The 19016-nt window shown below is 50.5% G+C and overlaps 1 protein-coding gene across 1 annotated transcript in view; it reads left to right on the forward strand.

Moving 5' to 3' along the window:
- Positions 1-4800: 4800 nt before the first annotated feature.
- Positions 4801-19016, forward strand: part of ECRG4 (ECRG4 augurin precursor) — an 84418-nt gene continuing 70202 nt past the window's right edge. The window contains exon 1 of the mRNA XM_086933314.1: positions 4801-5054. Coding sequence (XP_086789440.1) covers positions 4931-5054 — 124 coding nt within the window. The 5' untranslated portion in view covers positions 4801-4930. The remainder of the gene's footprint in view (positions 5055-19016) is intronic.

Genomic DNA, 19016 nt, shown 5'->3' on the forward strand with positions numbered 1-19016 from the left:
AAATAAGCTGCATCCGGAAATATATCCTCCTTTAATTGGACTACTGCCGAAATATGAGATAGAACGACTAAGAGACTTCTCTAAGGTGTGCCTTATGCACTAGAGGTAGATATCTGGGTTATGCCACAATTTGCTCAAATAGAGCAAACAAGGTCAACTGGGAAATGGAAGGCGGGGGGTTGTCTGGTGATGTCAGACCTATACCCAGGGAATTGGTTCATTACCTACCAGGACGCGGTGGATACATTCGGATTGGGGACGGGACAATTCCTACAGTATGCCAAGATAGCAGCTATAGCCTGGCAACTTTGACCAACCTTTACGGAGGCCCCAGAGCATACGCATACACTGATCACCATAACTACAATGGTGGGTGGCCAAAAAAGTGTTTCTCATTTATACAGGGCACTGAAAGAAAAATATTAAACCCTAGAAAGTAGAAGAAAAGTGGCTAGAGGTTAGTGAATACATAATAACAGCAAAAGAGTAGGGAAAAATCCACGGCAGTGTCCGTACAGTATCAATATGCAATAGATTCAAACAAATACAATATAACATAGTCTATATGACTTACCTTTCACCTAGGAGGCTTCACACGATAAACACATCCAGAGACCCCAAATGTCCCCATTGTCAACATATATTGGGCTGGAGTTTTGGAACAACTGAATAGAATAACAGGATGGAAGACATCCTCAGAGACAAAATACTGTCTCCTTGGGTTGAGCCCCAAAAATCCCAAGCGTAAGACTAGCATACGATTTTTGATACTGGGACTTATTGTAGCGAAAAGGAGAATAGCAATCCACTGGTTGACCCCGCAGAGCCCCCAGTTAGAACAAGCATTGGCATAGCCCATTGTTCTTGCATTTGGGACCTTCTAAGTATTTAGTTATGCAGCACAATATCCTTGGTCTAACAATATCAACTGTTGCATGGCTAAACACTTATACGAGCCCAAAGGCGAGACCTATTGGCAATGCCAATGCTTATTAAAACAGTGAGAGGCCTGCAGTTAAATTCAGTCATCGCTTTCACATCCTTTTAGAGCAGAGTCTTGTGCATAGAATTAGGTATTTGTAGGGACAGATAAGGGTTATCTGACGCAGTCAGCACCAAGTGGTCAGGATGGAAAAAGTTACGAGGATGAGAGTCAATACAGTGAATCACTGGGATTCCTAGAAAGTGTTCCGGAATCTGCAACCACAAACGCTGATCAAAAAACAGAACTAATTAACTATAAATACAAAGAAATGGGAAAGGAAGTGATTGACAGAGTTCCATCCAAGATACTCAAAGCAGCAGCCATGAAGGACTCTAATGTAACTTACGTTTTATACAAGCATCTGTGGGACTAAGCAGCCAGTTATGTATGGAGTCTGCTACACTCACGGGATTCACATCACGAGCCCACCAGAAGCCCCTCCGTTGAATGGCCTTTGTCTCAAGCAGGATGTGCATCCCTTACTTACTAGTACAAGTATGGTAATGCCAATTATGCCGGGATCGTAACTATACATTTTAGCTATCAGCCCTTGCAAAGCCCTCATGCATGTCCACGCATGTTCCGAACGAGTCCAGGGCACATCTAGACCATGCTCAGGGCATGAAGCTGATGAAGAGATCTGAAACAAGTTCAGACTTCGCTTTGGTTCTATACACATTTCAACCCCCATGGGGAAGAGTTGGTCGATGAACACACAGCTGCACGGAGCCAACAGAAGAGAGGCACTCCTGATGGCAGAAAAGATCCGAAGTATTAAGGGCATTACAAAACTATCCGGAGGGCACCAGTGCACAGCTGAAAAGCCTTCGCCTGAGGGGGCACGAAGAGGCCCGCGGCCTTCGAGGGACGGAAAATAATGTGGACGAGATCCCTGAAGAGCAGTAAGCCTACACAGATCAAGCCGGAAGTAATGCGCAGGAATGATCTGCCAGCAAGCCTGCGACCCTAACACTACTGGGCCCGGGGCTCCGTTTCTTCCAGGTAAAGGCACCGCCATGAAGTTGTGTCCGGCTCGAGCGCTAGCACTACCTGGCAGCAAAGGGCAGCATTCCTGGAGGTAGAGAGCTTGCGCTTGCGTGCGAGAGCTCTGTGTAATCAGACATCCCTATTGTTTTAGGACCAGACTTTCCTGCACGTTTAACAATCCAGTGAAGGGGCAGCGAAGGCACAAACTGTTCTCCATTCCATTCCAGAGGAACAAACCTAGGGTGAGACCTGAGAAATTACAGTAAACGAGCGCCCAGTGGGGTTTATAAGGTTGAGCAGCCGGTGATGTACACAGGGTCGGTGTGAGAGGAAAAAAAAACCTGCGTGCCTCGTGTTGAAAGTTCAACAAAAAAAGGAATTCAGCGTCCCGCGATTGGCGCGCTGAATATTTAAAAAAAGGAATGCCGCGTCCTGTGAGTGGTGCACTGAAAGTTTGAAAAAAAAGGAATGCAGCGTCCCTTGAGTGAGACGAGACGGTGAATCTAAACGAGTGGTGCGCACGCGCGCCACAGCAAGCAGTCTGTTTTGAATTATCGCGCACACGTCTGGGCACAATAATTGCCTGTGAAGGTAACCGCAAGCAATAGGCCGTGGGCGGAGCAAAGGCGGGACATGCACCCACCTTTGCCCAATTGCGTGCTGTCTTTCTTAGAAAGACTCACGCAAAGCCCAATAGCCTCTGAACAAAAAAAAACACGGGCATGTGGTGAGCTTGGTGAGCTTTCTGAAGCCCCTTACAAGAAGCCTTGCCAGAGCAGCGCATGCGCGTTGCTCCAGGCTTGACTTAAAAATGGAAGAAGGATTTAAAAGAATGGGCCGTGGCTGAGGAAGATCACATGGGATATACTAGGATAGATGATAAGCTCCCGGAGGTACTGATGGCTTGGGGGGCAATGCTACAAGAGATAGAAGAGACGGCCGCGCAGACTCAACCTGAACAGATGGATGAGGAACACCACAGCGCAGAGGCTACACATAGCTAGGAAACATGGGCATAAACACCTAACCGATTACAATAGATATGGATTTGGGGTATCATCTGACAGAAACGGGTAGAGGGGGGGAGTTTCTTTTTATTGTTCAGGATTGCAGATTGTTAGTCAATGTAAAGTATGCTCCTGGATTGTAACTCTGAAAGGAGAACCTTTAACCAAAATATGTTCTCTGCTCCTGATATAGTGGAAAATATCTAAGGGACTTCTTTTTTTCCTTTGCTTGCTCAGATAATAGAACTGTAATGAAAAGGAACAGACAATACTGTACTATGTATATTGACTATGCTTGTTTTTGAAATAAAGAAATGTTAGAATTTTTTTAAAAAGCACTGTGACAGCACCACCAGGCCCAGCCTTCGCCTATTTTTTGAAGACTCTGTGGCCATTCCTTGGCAGGTGACATCAGATGCAGCAAGCACGTGCGCCCCACCCCTTGAACCCCGGTGCAGAATAGTGCTGCATCTTATGTGAGTCGGAGTGAGTCTCAGATAAGAGGCACAGCCAACCGAAGCATACCCCCAACCTCCGGAAACAAGTAAGTGAGACATTTAGTATGTGATGAAAAATGAGTCATAAAATCCACCATTTTACCACCATGCTCAATTTTTTTTAGAAGGAAGACTCCTCCAAAAGTTCCCTTAAAGAAGTATTCCCTGAAAGTTTGGTATGGCCAAACCCACGAGGGTTATTTCTTGTTCCTGGGCTGGCCCTGGTATGAAGGTCACGGCGTGGAAGGAACTCTTATGTTTCAGGCGAAACACACTTAAGTAAAGACATACCTGCATTAACAGAAAGTATTTGCTAGTGCATTTAAGCGTAACAATTTGTTAGATATCGTGAATAACCAGAGACGTTTTAAGGTGTGGGCAAAGTAGGTTCTGGTCCTAGTTTCAGGGGGTCCCATGATAGAGCCAGCTATGTTCTAAAGAGTCTTGCCTTGAAGACCTTTAATTATTCTTTAAAGTATTTTTTTAAACACCGTTTTCCTTTAATTTATTTGCAATGTGGGTGATGTGTGAGAGTCTTTTACAGATATTTTGCAGAGAATTGTTTTTATGTTTCATTCACCTGCTATAACAAAAGTTTCATTCAGATCAAAACAGAACATCGCATGTGAGAAATGGGAAGGTGTCACACGGAATATTTGCAGTAATATTAGTGAGCACCTGCTGTTACAATATTTAAAACTCACTCACCATCCCCGAGTATTAGATGTAAAAACATTATGAATTTGGACGAGTGGGCCTGTGCGCTGTCAGTGACCTGGGCAAAGAGGGCATGAAAGAGCTGAAATTGGATCATAAATTCAAAGGAGTTCCAAACAGGGTCCCAAAATACGTTTGGGTCAGGACCCCCAAAACCCTTAAGATGTCCCTGTGAACAACCAGCACATAATAATTAATATGGCACTATGAGGGAACTCCTTTCCACAGTGCAGTATAAGATGTCTTTAACAAGAGTGAACAGTTCACACATCGACCATACCTTGTATCATTTCAGTTTCTCCAAGACGTGAATGAAATGCATTTTGGAAAGTGCATTAGACATTTTTGGCATTCGACTTGCAAAAACAGCACTCCACCGGCAGCAAAACACAGAGCTGGACCTGTACTTGTCATGAAAATTCAAGCCCGGGTGCCAATAGCTCCAGGGCCCGAGGAATTCCGTGCAAACATAGAGACGTGTTTCATACGTGCAAACGATATTCTGGAAAGAAATACAGTGCTTCTTTGACAAAATGCAGCCGAAGGCAACTCCTGAGGACATCATTTAAATGTCTCATAAAACATGAGAAGAGTTCCTGACGGGCCAGACACACTTAGCAGTTTGTATCCAGTGGAAGGATGCTCAGCGCCAGCTGGTTTGCTTCGGGTTTCTAAGCTGCATTCCATTGCTTGTGTCAGCTCGCGCGCATCCACGAGAGCTTTCTCCAGAACAGAAGATGGCCTCGCGCAGCAGCAGCACGCTCCACCAGGGCTCAGCCAGTGGCGCCAGGTGGTGGTGCCCGCGTGGGCTCTCCCTGGCAGCATTCACCCTCCTCGTGGCCCTCATCTGCCTCTGCCCAGGTGAGCAGAAAATACCAAAAGCGCGTGCGTGATTATTAACTCTCTTAATATTGTATAAAGGATGTAATCTTAATATTGTATAAACGATGTAAAATGTCTGAGGAACTTCCTCGTTTAGGGGCAGATTTATGAGGCCGTTGCGCCTCTTTGGCCGCAATTGTGTCACTTTATTTGACGCAACTGCGGCGCAAACAATGCGTCCTATTTACAACGTGACGCATCTAGGAGATGCGTCACATTGTAAAGCACTGCGCCATAAGGAGGCGTTCCTGCGCAGGGGGGGGGGGGTCGTTCCTGTGCAGGAATGCCTCCTGAAAGTGGCTGAGTGAAATCTATGAGATTTCACTCAGTCACTTTCAGGGCAATGCAGCGTCAAAACCCTGTGCCTGCTTGAAGCAGGCGTAGGTCTTGACGCGGCATTGTGCACATGGTGTACCCCCGAGCCTTGCTGGAGCTGTGTCGCGCTTGCGACGCAACTCCAGCAATGCGCCACATTTTCGGCACAGATGCGTCACGCATCTGTGCCGTTTTTGCAACATGGTGCGCCGCATTATAAATGCGGCGCACCGTGGGTGGCGGAGCTGTGGCGCACTGTGGCGCATGTTAACTGGCGCATCCCTGGGGATGCGCCAGTTAACATAAATCTGCCCCATAGTGTTTAATGGGAAGAAGAATTTCCGTCTATGGAGAAATGTGGAGGAATTCCGACTCCACCGCCATTTCGACGTATTTCTTTCGAATGTTCTAGTTGGAGAGAGGAGGTTTCTGTATATATATTTTTTTTTTAATAAGCGGGTGAATCTATCATTGGTCGAACATCTTTGGGGAAAAACACTCAGCAATTATATAAATGCCTACTACTTCTGGTGGAATTTCAATCGCCAAATTGTGTAAAATGGGAAAACAGTTCAAACAGGGAATCTATTGTCAGTGCCAATGTATCTGGTAAAAGCGGGTGGCGTTCTTAGTATATTAGGAACATCAATTCCCTTTTATTTAATGTCTTCCGCCATATACATAAGAGTCTTTCATTGAGTTTAGGCTGACAGATGAGTTGGTGAACCAGCCACCCAGTATTGGACAGCTCAAGACGTTTTAAGGCATGGGCAAAGTGAGCAATTGCCCAGGTCGCCCAACTTCTGCCCTCCCCTCCCCCCACAGATAGGCAAAAAAAGAATAAGTCAAAACAGTCAGAAGGACCTCTCTCCATTTCTCCCTGCCTCTGTGTTTCGCCCTCGGTGGCTCTCCTCTCTCTCTTTCTCTCACTCTCCTCTGTTTCTTCATTTCCTCCTCTTGATGCTCCCCTCTGTCTCTCTCTACTACCAGGGTCTGATTGGGATCACACTTCAGCCTGGGCATTCTCCAAAAAGTGTTCGGCATCTCCGGATCAGCATGCCCTTTCATGAAAATGAAACACCATTTGGCTTGTCTCATTTTCCGAGAAATGTGTAGTAAATGAAGCATTTTAAAGCTAACAGTCAGTAACATTGGTGAAAAGTATAATGAGCACTGCTTTTTGTCCCGGCAGGGGAGGTGAAATAAAATGTCCCAAGGGCCACAAGTTCTGTTCTGGCTAACGTTGCCACCTGTCTGGTTAATTTATAAGCATACGTGGTATTTTGAAGTCCCGGACGGTACGAAAATGAAGAAAAGCACCCAAAGTCGGTATTTTTCATTTGATCAGTATGTACCTGAAATAGTACCCGTTAAAATGAGTTCTAAAGCTGCCCGAATTGTCCATGAAGGATAGGTAAAGCCATGGTAAAAGGGACTATGGGTGTTTTTATATAAAGAGTCCTCTTTGATTATCATGTTCTGGGTTTTGCAGAAAAAATGAACAAATAGACGTTTTTATTTTTTTATTATAACTTTAAATAGTGTGACCACATCCCAAGGGCGTTCGAGCAGTTTACATGACCACCAGTTCTATTACACAAGCTGATATACATTTTTTATTTTAGGTATGGGGTGATTCATTGCCCGGAATCACAAGATCTTGGGAGGACACTGAGACTTGAACCTAGTGCCCCAATTTCAAAGTCGGCAGCTCTTATCCTAAGACCACATCCTCTCTGTGTTTTTGTTTGTAAAAGGTGGCCTCACAGCGAGGCCTATGGAAAGATGCACTCCCCTCCACCAAGTCCTTAAAGACACTGGGGCTGAGGTGATGACACCTGGCTCCCAGCTAGGCCTCTTTTATTATTTCCCACTCCCCAGCCCATCACAGCCTCAGTGCGATGGCCAGGCAGGGAAGAGGTCAGGAAAAACACATAGTCCCCTCATGGCAACAGGACCCTTACTGGACCCCTCCTGCCCGAGGGAGGAGGGAGTACCTGCATGGAAAGGGGGCGGGGGGGGAGCCCCCCGGCGACTAAGGTGCCGCCCTCTTGATGGCCACCGGGTGGCCTCGGGCAGCTGCATAGTCCCCTCATGGCAACAGGACCCCCCGCCCCACACATGGATACCCTACAAACATGGAATAATAACACAGGACACAGTGTTTGGTTGGAAAGAAAATGCTGCAGGATTTATTACATACAACATATGTAATCAAGATGGGTTAGCTTATGGGCGATCCAAGGGCAGGCCGCATTCTCGCCACCTGCCCGCCTGATGAGCCGGGCAGCACAGTGTGGAACCACCTGTGTGCTGCCCCATATATTAATTAACTAAACTCGCGCCCCAAGGGGCGGAGCGCAACTAGGCAATCCCCGGTTGTACAGGCCCACAACCGCCCGAAGGACTACTGAGGCGCCGACACGTGTACCTGGACCTCCCATGAAGTCCAGGTGTTAGGCTCTGGCACCCCTATGTGCCTGCTGAGGTACAACGCTGCACCTCTCTGCTTCCGGATCACCCTGTAACTCCGCCGTAGCCCGACCGGCGGCCACCGCCGCCGCCCGGGCCCCCCATCCACTATGCTCCTTCCTACCTGCAGCCTCTCTCCTGCAAAGCCTCGTACAAATCTAGTAGGAAAAGGTCCAAGGCCACTGGATTGAGATGCACCCCATCTATCTCAAAGTAACCTTTTATCTTATCCTGAATCATCTCATGGCGGATGAAACCAATGCCTCTCTGCGAAGTGAATTTGCGCATGTCGCGTTTTACCCTCCTCCTAGACTTTTCTATGGCTTCACATGACCTAGCGCCTCGCCAGACTCTGCGTGGGAGCAATTCGGACCACCAGACCTCACAGCTCCCCACCATTCTGCAAACCTCCACCAGGTCCGCCTTCATTTTATGCAGCAGCACGGACCTTCCCATGTTGGTGATGTCGTTGCCCCCCAGGTGAATGGCCAAGTGATGCGACGGACCGCCACCTGTCGCAAGGGAGTGCCTGAGTCTGGACCAGAGTGTCCCGACGAGACCGTGCGACGGTGTCCGGAGCGGCAAAGAGGCCCTCCAGCAAGGGCAGAGGAGTAAAGTACCCCTGGAGGCTCCTCCCAGCCGCCCCAGACGCGTGTCATAGTCCTGCCTCCTCCAACCGGGAAAGACTGCCCGGGAGAGGAGATGCTTGTCATACAGGGGCGGGGCAGCCCCCTGTGAGTAGGAGCCCGCCCTCTTTATGGCCACCGTGTGGCCTCGGGCAAGCGCATAGTCACATCAGGGCCACCAGAACCCCCGCCCCACAATGCCCAAACCCGCAAATAACACACAGACACAAGTGTTAGGTTTGGGAAAATTTGCTGCAGGTTTATTACATTTAACACATGCAATGATGGTGGGTTAACTTACGGGCGATCCTAGGGCAGGCCGCATTCTCGCCATCTGCCCGCCTGTTGAACCAAACAGCACAGTGGCGAACCACCCAACTGCTGCACAATTACCATAATTATACTGACACGCCCATTGCGGGGCGTGACTCTGCAAACCCCCGGTTAAACAGGCCCACAACCGCCCGAAGGACTACTGGGGCGCCGACACAAATTCCTGCACCTCCCATGAGGTTACAGGTTAGGCTTCTGGCACCCCTATGTGCCCGCTGGAGTGAAGTTACAGCTACTGCTGCAACGCCGTCCTCTGCATCCTCATCGAGAAGGTGTGCTTACGTTGCACGCTTGTGCTGCTATACACTAAAGAGCACAGGGGCATTGGCTGGAATGATACATAAATACTATGTAACTTGGGCGAAGTCCCACCCTATGCTAAAGCCAGGATTTAACAAGTGTTACAGCAGGCATCACCTGCCCTCTTGTGTTTTAGTCTAGAAGCAGATTAGGCCATGCTACCACTATGATAGCTTGTCTGTGGGTTGACTCACGACCACCACCAAGGGTTTGCTGACTGAAACCAAGTGCCCTGTAAGATCCTGACCTGCATAAGACACACTGCAGAAACCAATGCCCCTCTGACACCAATCAGCCTACACCCCCAGATGCAATCCCACTACTGCCATAGTGTAGACTATCCCAGGTTCGAGGGGTCATACCCCAGGTAAAGACCAGGTGATGAGGGTGCCACCCCTGCTAGTATCCCTCCCTACTCATACGATAGGAGGACCGGCACCTGTCACTGAGACCCACTACACACCTTCACACACAGCATCAGCAGACTACACCCAGTGACATACGACTTCTGCCGAAGCGCAGTTCTCGAAATCCAACTGTAAACTTGTGCTTTGTTTACATTTGTGCAAGGTCATACCCCTGGAAAGAGCCCAAACGATGAGGGGACCCCCCCTGCTGATATCGCTCCCTAATCAAAATAGGAGAACCAGCGCCTGACACTGAGACCCACCACACCTCTGCACACAAAGCCACGGCCGACTACGCCCAGATATGTATAACTTCTGCCGGAGTGTAGTTCTACAACTTCAACTGTGAACTGAGCTTTGAGAACGCTTGTGCAACTGTACACAGGCAAGGCACAGAGGGATAATTCAGTGCGCAATGCCAGATTAGTATGACTTGCGGGTGGACTTACAATTTCTAAACAGGATTGAAAGGTAAACCGCTGGTGACGCATACCCCCTAGTAGCCTGGAGGCTGCTTAGACCATGCTACCAAGAATAGCTTGTCTATAAAGTTGACTTACGACCCCCGCCAAAGGGATTTAATAAGCTGAACCCAGGCACTCCCGAAATTGGCGATATCCAACCTCAGGCCAACTTCTCACCTTGGGAAGAGTGCAAAAGGAATCTGAAGGTTACTCAGGTGCAACACTAAGCTGTTCAAACGCAAACCAGGGGAGCCCAACCACACTAACCCTGAAAGAAAGCCGTGTGTCCAATCCTGATAGGAGCCCAACGTGCAAAGCCACCACCCATAATCGTGAAACGAACAATAGGGGTGATGGACTACCTGATAGACATCCTGAGTTTCCATAACAGCTGTTAGTGACTTCATGAGCAATTCTATAATGAGTCTTATAGGGGGCCCACTCCTAAGTATTATTGGCAGTCGTGGCTCAGGCTGTGGTTGCACAGTTGCCCCACTGGCACGTGCAAAGAGTGTTACACTACAGGCTGAAAGACCCTACCAGCTACTGAAAGGTAGCAGGAGCTCCCGATCTGATGGCTCAGAGGATAGGCTGTCTGCCAGGTTCCAGAGTCTTGGATTCACAGGCAGACAACAGCAGTATTATGGAATTGACTATTGTCATGTTACCTTATCCACATGGTTGAGTTAACAGCAGTGCAGGTCCCAGGAATGTTCATAAACAAGACTGACTATGCCTCTTGGAAAGGCCCCAGGAGATCGATATGCAAGGGGGATATATGAACCTATTAGCCTAGGGCTAGACCTAGAATTCGCAAACTATCCTAATTTTGGCACATTTTAGACTGACTACCCAACAGTCATACCTGCCGTGACAGTGCAGTAAGATAAAACCCAAAAGTGAGGACCCCTCCCAATTGAGCGCCACAGGAGTAAGCACCGCAGCAAATCTGCCATATGTATGAGATAAGGTGCCAATATAAAAATTCCACACAGCCATTAAAGAGTCACACAGACCCCAAGACACCAAATGCATGAAAAGTGACTTAGAATTAACACCTTTGGCGCACTGCTGATCACCTCGCGCCTAGTTGACTTACTGTTTGTGTGGAAGAACACTATTCTCTAGTATGGGCACACAGATACACATACACATGTGTCACCTCATACAGTTCTAGCTTGCTGCATGCCTGATGTCACACCTCTTGCGCAGGGGCACCCGGGCAGAGTATACTAGCTGAAGGCCTGGGGTACCGCACACTCAAATGCAGGTATTCAAACCCGTAAATATACTGAGTATATCATCTCAACTCATATGCAGGCACCCACGATATGCACCTGCTGGGAATAACATGCAATGTCTGCTAGCCTCACGCACACTGAAGCACTTCCACTTCAGGTGTACACACCCTGATGCAAAGTAATGAAATTGATACTCAGTAATGTGTTCTCACACCAACGGGCCAAACAGCAGGGAGGTGGAATCAGCCCGACGACCTCGCTCCTGTCTCAAATCTTTCTAGCGCACGTTGAAGTATTAAATACTGACCCGTGCCAGCCTGAACCGGGGCCGCCCTATTGACAATGACCGGAGCTACAGGGAAACAGTAGGGCAAATAGGCATGCTGACACACCGCGCTCTGAAAAGAGTTATTTTTACATCCAGTCCTCATCATGCTGTTTGCATACAGTCTACAGCGGGCGGAAGAAATATACCTTCGTTATCATGGCCCTTTAGACGCGAACCCGGGTCTCCCAGACCAAAGTCCCTACAGATCTGGGCCGTAAGCAAGCATCACTTAACAGCACACCCTTCCCTACGCATAAACGCGTCTCACTGTATCATTGTAACCACAAGGATGCTCCTGTCTTGATGCCTAGCGCATCGTGTACCACATACCTGCTGCGATAGCAAGGGATCAATCGGTGACGCAGGACGCACAGAATACGGATCAGCCCGAGGACCTGAACATGCGAGCGTAGTTGCCCAATCATTGCCACGCCACATGCCTCGAGGTACTATGGCCTAATGATACTCTGCACCATATTTACAACAGGACGCTAATAAGCAACTAGCGCACGTGATCGGCTTACCCTATTCGCTGAGATATGCAAGGCCACGTATAAATGAATTAATCACTGACGAGTGTTCCATGTGGCCTGGAGCTGGTGACCCTCACGTTATGGGCAGGGGACACAATTATTTAACTCAATGCACCTTTACAAGACCCTGCCGGATGGAGCTGATGCCCCTCGCTCTATGGGCAGGGGACACAATTTACACAAACCCCGTCCCCCGTCCCTCTGAGACACCATTGACAAAACCCCGTCGCTCTGACTCATAGGCCGTCCGTGCAGGGCCCCTGAAACCCCTATCCAGCCCGGCCGGGCCCCACATGCCTGAAGTCCCTTCATTGTGTGTGCTCCTGCCGGTCCCCCGTTTGGGAGCACGCCATCGGTTGGGGATCGTGCCGGGTGCGGCGCGTGATATGATTGCTTTTTGCTGGAGGCTTACAAGCTGTCAATGGCCTGCGCGTCCGATCGCCTGGCCCAGCCCCTACCAGGCCGATGAACGATGCGGCGCCCCCCCCCGCCCCTACTGCAGCGGAGTCGCGACCCGGGGTATAACGGGGGCCTCTAGCTCCGCGACCGACCGCTCTCCAAGCGGAGGTGAAACCGTAATAAACCGTGCACCGGCAATGCAAGAGGCCAACACTCATACCCACTAAACCCCCGGGATTAGCCAGCGTGCTACCGCCGGCGCCGCGAGTGCCTCCCCTACTTACAGCTAAGCAGATGCCGGGGCATGGGGTCGGAGCGCTTGGCCTGCTCGCGATGCGGCTGCTGCCAGCGAGGTGGTGGGTGCATGTGTGGCCGCTACCCGAGGTTGCACGTCGAGGCTGTCTGTGCGCACTATATTCAGCCAAAGTTCCCGGCAGCCTAGGGTGTATTAGACGCGAGGAAAGCCCCTCCCAGCCCGATGGAAAGACAGATGAGGTAGTACGCTGCCAGAGCTATCAATTCACGCAGTACACCTCGAGGGGTATGGTGCGGGAGGGCTGGCCAGGGACGGACCGCAGCCATCCCCAAAACCAAAACCGCATGCCAAGTTTCACGCGTCCTGCGTGGCCTGTGAGCTGCCGGACACGCGGCCTGGGGACCCCGGCGCCGTTAAGGGATGGAAAGGGTGTGCATGGTAGGTGGTGTGGATGGCCTCCACCCCGCCCTCCACGTAGTGGCAACCTTCTGGGAGGCGCAGGCCATGCCATGTGGGAGGGAGCTGGCGGGCTGACCCACTGTCGGGCTTCCCCTGCCCCTGGCCTGCAGCGTCGAGCTTTTGCCCAACCCGAGCGAGGCGACGCCACAGGAACACCAAATCCATCATTGTGTCCCACCATTGTAGCTGTCCGTGATTTAAATGCCTCTTATTTAAACGGACTGGTGAATAACGCGTCGGCCATCATGGCGGCCGATCCGTGAATGCGGGAGCTGTTCGTGACGAGCCCCGTTCCCCGTCCCTCAGAGACACCACTGACGAGGATCGCTATGGATCGCGGCAATGTAATGCAACATGCTATCTGCCCGGAGAGATGACCTATCGCTGAGCCATAGTGAAGCCTTTCAACCTCCAAGGCCGCATGGTGAAGGGATACCCCAAGGTATCCGGGGGGGGGGGGGTTGTCGCATCAATGCAGCGGGAGCCCTATAATAAAGGGAGTGGAAGCGTCCGTTTTGTGGGAATATTTTATGACCCATCCGGAGAAGACGAGCCACCACAGCACCTATCTCGTAATAGGCTGAAGATGTAGTGGCAGCTACTGGACGAACAGCAGGATGGTGTCCCATATAAAGATGTGAACAGGGGACCCTGGTGACATCCTGTTCCCAGTTGATGGTGCCGCCCCTGCAGATGCCACAGCAGCGGACCCCTCGCGATCCTACAAGCAGGGGTGAAAGGAGCCCGCCCTGGCGGTGCCATGCGCACTGCCGAGCCGGCGTCAGGGCTGCCCTCGGTGCGCCACCTGACTGAGACCGGGCCTGGTGCGTAGGAGGCACCGCCACGAGAGTGCGCTGCCAGTAACTAGGCCCGAGCAAATTGCAATGGAGCGCGGGTATCCTACGGCTGGGCAGCCGCGCGCACTGCCGGCGCCGGCGTCAGGGCTGCCTCGGTGAGGGTCTCGGTGAGAGTCTGGAGCTCCGTGCCCGGCTGGCTAGGACAGGGGCATTGTGTGTGGAATGACTGGCATGAGAGATGCAACTTACTGTTTGCATTTGTATTTTGCTTCTGTATTTCTTTATTGGTCCTTCTGTGAAGCGCTCTGACACCTTCGGGTAAAGTACGCGAAAAGTTAATGCTGTTAAATCCACGTTTTTTATTTTTCACGTTTCTAAGCGTGATAAGGGATTATTTTGTCATTAAAACGCTTCTGCCGAAACTCGGAATCGTGCAGGGATATTTAGATCTTCAGTCTAACGCTCTCCCAACTGAGCTATTTCGGCCGCTTGCTATGTAAACTTGCATACTTGAAATAAAAATAACATAAATGATGAGCGCGCCATCGCGTAAATGGCAATGTCCCGGCCATGCCGCTGCCAGAGGCCCCCCGGCGGCCTTACTATCTTGGCTATACTATATTGACTATATATGGCAGCGGTAGACATGAGGCCACGTGGTCTCCCCATAAGGAGTTTCGTACCCGTAATCTTTCCAAGAGTATTCTCAGAACCCCCTCTGATTTCAGGAAATTGACTCTGTCCAAACTATGTGAAAGCCGGTATTGCTGTGCAATTGGCACAATCCTAAAATCGTTCGCACTGTTGTTAAATGTTAGATTTCCTTTTAGCCTAGAGTAAGCTCTGCTATTCTTCACAGCGCGCCGCGTTCACTAATGCCGCCGCAGCCTAACCTCAAAGGATGCTCTTATTGTTTTACTTGCAGCCCAACACTGCCAGGCAAATTGTCATTTGCCCTGAAATATATGGCCGTGTCTCAGAGCAATAACAGCGGCTGCCTGGGTGCAGCCTGGGAATGCAGCTGCCCCTGCGTGGCCCGTCCGCCGCCGTACACGCGCCTGCGGACCCCCCCCCCCGGACAATCGCCTCGGGTTGCCGTTCCGGGTAATGGGTGGGAGGTAATGTGGTGTGGTGGAGGAGAGCGGGTGTGGAGGTTCTCCACCCCGCCCCCCACGTGATGGGAGCCCACCCGGCTAGCGTCGGGTTTTCGCCCGACTCAGTCGAGGCGCCGCCACAGGACCACCGAAACACCCGACCGCAACCCCCCAAGCCGACAACCCCAGAGCTGTGCTCAGTAAGTGGCACCCCCCACTCCTCAGCGGCCTGCTTCCTAAGCCCCGATCGACCTCCGCTAGGAGGGAGTGGGCGGAGTAGGGGGACCGGCCAGCTAGGCCTGACTCACCGCAAAACACGACGGTCCCAGCTTGCGAAGTGCGTCCTAAACGACCGTCTGTCCGTGGTGAGGGGGGCGGCAAAGAGGCCTGAACATGGTGAGGGGGACTTAAGTACCCCTTCCCAGGCCTGCCACCCCCCGAAGCACGTCACTGGGCCAGCCCCGTTCCTTACTGGACCCCTCCTGCCCGAGGGAGGAGGGAGTACCTGCATGGAAAGGGGGTGGGGGGGGGGCCCCCGGCGACTAAGGTGCCGCCCTCTTGATGGCCACCGGGTGGCCTCGGGCAGCTGCATAGCTGCTGCTGCTCTAGCAATGGGTGGAAAGAAAAAAACACACAAATGATGGCCGTTACTCAGAAGAAATCAAACAATCACCTCCAGTCACAGATCTGGATTAAATCCATCATTTTTTGGGTCACCATGCCAACAGTTTAGACGCAGCCATATGCAAATCAGTCTTGACCCTGCTCCCCATTGGAACCGTCCAGCCCGAACTGCCAGGCCGGATCCTTCCTGGACCAGAAACAAGCACACTGTCACCGGTTTCGGGGGATCACCCCTCATTAGCAAGGCTAGCTTGAATCCAGTGGTATAGCGAGCACACTGGATAACACTAGAATGGTGTGGTGAGCAAAAAAAGAATGGATTAAACACAGATCTGTGACTGGGGTGAATGTTTGATTTATTAAACATTCCATCCATCATATGTGTATTATAAACTGCCATGTCGACCTGGCAAGTTCACCTAATTGCCAGGCCCAAATATTCTCTTTTTCTACATGTAAGGCACACCTAAGGTAGGCCCTGGGTAGCCCCACGGGCAAGCTGCAATGTACTTAAAAGGTAGGACGTGTACTTTGGAGTTTTACATGTCCTGGAAATGAAAAACTGCAACATTTGTTTTTCATTACAGCAAGGCCTATCTCTCCTATAGGTTGGCATTGAAACTGCCTTTTAAAACTTTACAAGCGTATCTTCCAACGGGGAGCAGATAGAAAACTGGAGCGTGGTGTCTCTGGACAGATAACAAATACACCTTTTAATGAAGTTGGTTTTTAAATTGCAGGTCTAAAAATGCCACTTTTACAAAGTTGCCATTTTCTTACTTTAACCATTTTGTGCCTCTGCCTGTCCCTAGAATACATGCCTTGGTCGGACAACAGTTGGGCTTTGTGATTTTACTATAGACAGTCACACACAAAGGGAGCTGAGGTTTGCCCTGCGTGTCCTGATGGCCCATTACAAGGCCGATAGTTCTTCCTGACCTAGAGTGGTGAGAGTTGTTGGCACTTGCAACTGAATAGGGCTTCGCCTGTCCCCATACAAAGAGCTGCATACCACCCATGTAGTGTGTCTGGAGCCAGGGCAGGGAAGGGCAGGGTACTGTGCACTTCAAAGACCATGCTTTGAAGTCTCCCTACTTCAAAAGCTAAACTGGGTATAAGTACTGGACCTCTGATGCCATATACTTAGAACACTCTGGACTGAGGACATTTTGCCAGGAGGAAGAGCTGGTGTACTGTTAGGAGGGACTGCAATTTTGCTGCTTGCTTTGCTGTGTTGGCCTGCTGTCTGCTGCTCCTTGCCTGCTTTCTGGGGTTCTCAAACGCCTTGACTGAGCTTGTCTCCTGTTGCTGAATTCTCAGGGGCATAAAAGACTTCACCTGTCTCTTGTTGCCAGCACCTGGGCTCCTCTGCTGTGAGTTCTGACCTGCCAAGTTGTTGTAAAATCAGTCGTGGGCCTTGGAGATGATTCTGGTGCTGCAACCAAGAAATCAATGCAGCGACTGCAAAGTGTCAATTTGGAACTGGGGCATCCCTGTGAAACAGATGCATTGCCGCAGCCTGCACCGATGCCGTGGACACCGCTCACTGAGTGTGCGATGCAACAGCCTCGACTTTCAATGCAGCCCAACTTAGCCAACGCAGTGCCTCCTGCAGACCTGCTGCAGCGGGAGTCTCTAGTACCGCCTCACCAAAGGCTGTGATGCACCAAGAGAACTCCCACGCATCCCCGGCCCTGCGTAGCTTTCGACCGGAACATCACCTTCAGCCCAGTGGTTTGACTTTGACGTCATGGAACTGATGCACCACACTCTTGACATCGACGCACCATTAACACTGCTTCACCTTCACAAACTAAAGGCCTCACACCAGCAGCCACTGCATCACCACCTCTGTACAACGCATCGTCCCGGAGCGGCAAAGCTTCAACGGCCCTGCACTGCTTTTAGGAACCGAAGCATCACCTGCATACTTGACGCCTCACCTCCTCTGCGCGACACATCTGCTTTGATATCTGATGCATCAAAGGTACTTTAGGTGGTCTGCGTGATTCCTGTATCTGGCCCACGCCCCATCACAGTCAGACTGAACTTTTGGATTCATCCCAGTCAAGCGTGACTAGATAACCCCAGTTGGAGCTGTAGACTTCTATGCACTGCATTTTAATTTAATCTTTAAACATATATATCTTGACTTGTATATATTGGATATTTGTAGTTTTGGCCAATATTTACTCACATAAATATTGGCTATTTTCTGAAACTAGTGTGGAGTACTTTTTTGGTGTTTTCAATGTGTTACTTTGTGTGTATGCACACATAGTTTACCAATTGCCTCTTTAGTTTAGCCTGACTGCTCTGAGCCAATCCACCAGAGGGTGAGCACAGGTAAACATTTAGTGTGTACTACACTTGCCTTGACTAGAGTGTGGGTCCCTACTTGGACAGGGTCCATACCTCTGCCAACTAGACACACCATTACTAACAAGGGAAAATATGTTTAGGATTTTGAGGATATTTTGAACGTTAAATAGTGCATGTGTATGCACATCATGTTTCATTTATGGATATTTCCAAGAAACACTATGTATTTATAAGTTTGTAACTCAAGGGTAAACCAATGAAAATGTAAAACTAGAAATGTACTGGTCAAGGGGGTGTAGCCTAGGAAGGTGGCAGCCAGGACATGCTCTTAGGGAGCTCCGTCTTCCCACAGAATAATCCTTCAATAATATGCCTAATCAGGCTCAGTCACACTCTTTCAACCCAGTGCTTACTCCTGGGTAGTCTGGAGGTGCGGCGTGGAGGGCTTTGTTCAGCTCGGAACGACATCTGCCACTTTCAGTGTCCGTGAGGTGTTGGGCCTGCTTTAATGAGAGGTCTTGTGATCAGCGGTCTGGGCCCTGTCTGCAGCACTAAGAGCTGCCGGCTCCTGGCTGCCGGGTAGAGGTGACCCGCATGCTCCTTGCATGCTGACGACCTACTGGGAGGCAGCCGCACCCCATATTCAGACCAGCGGGATCCAGATCCCACAGAGCAGGGAGTGGTGAGAGGGGCACGCGGCTCGACGCAGCCTGGTGCGGCCTGGCCCCTGACGGCTGGAGGGAGCTGAGGTGTTGGCAGCACAGGAGGATGTATTCAGTGGCTGCACTATTGGAGTGGGGCCTAACAGGGGGGTGAAGGACTGGTGTTGCGTCCCCCTGGTCATGAGAGGTGCCGGTGGCAGCCTGGGGGAGCACCGGATCTGCAGCAGAGATCTCCTCTTTCCAGTTCCAAAGGACAGTGGTGCACTGGCCTGTTGTGGCGGCTGCGAAGGGATGAGGAGTGGTGCAGAG

The sequence above is a fragment of the Lissotriton vulgaris genome, chromosome 8 (assembly GCF_964263255.1).
Source record: "Lissotriton vulgaris chromosome 8, aLisVul1.2, whole genome shotgun sequence".
Lineage (NCBI taxonomy): Eukaryota > Metazoa > Chordata > Amphibia > Caudata > Salamandridae > Lissotriton > Lissotriton vulgaris.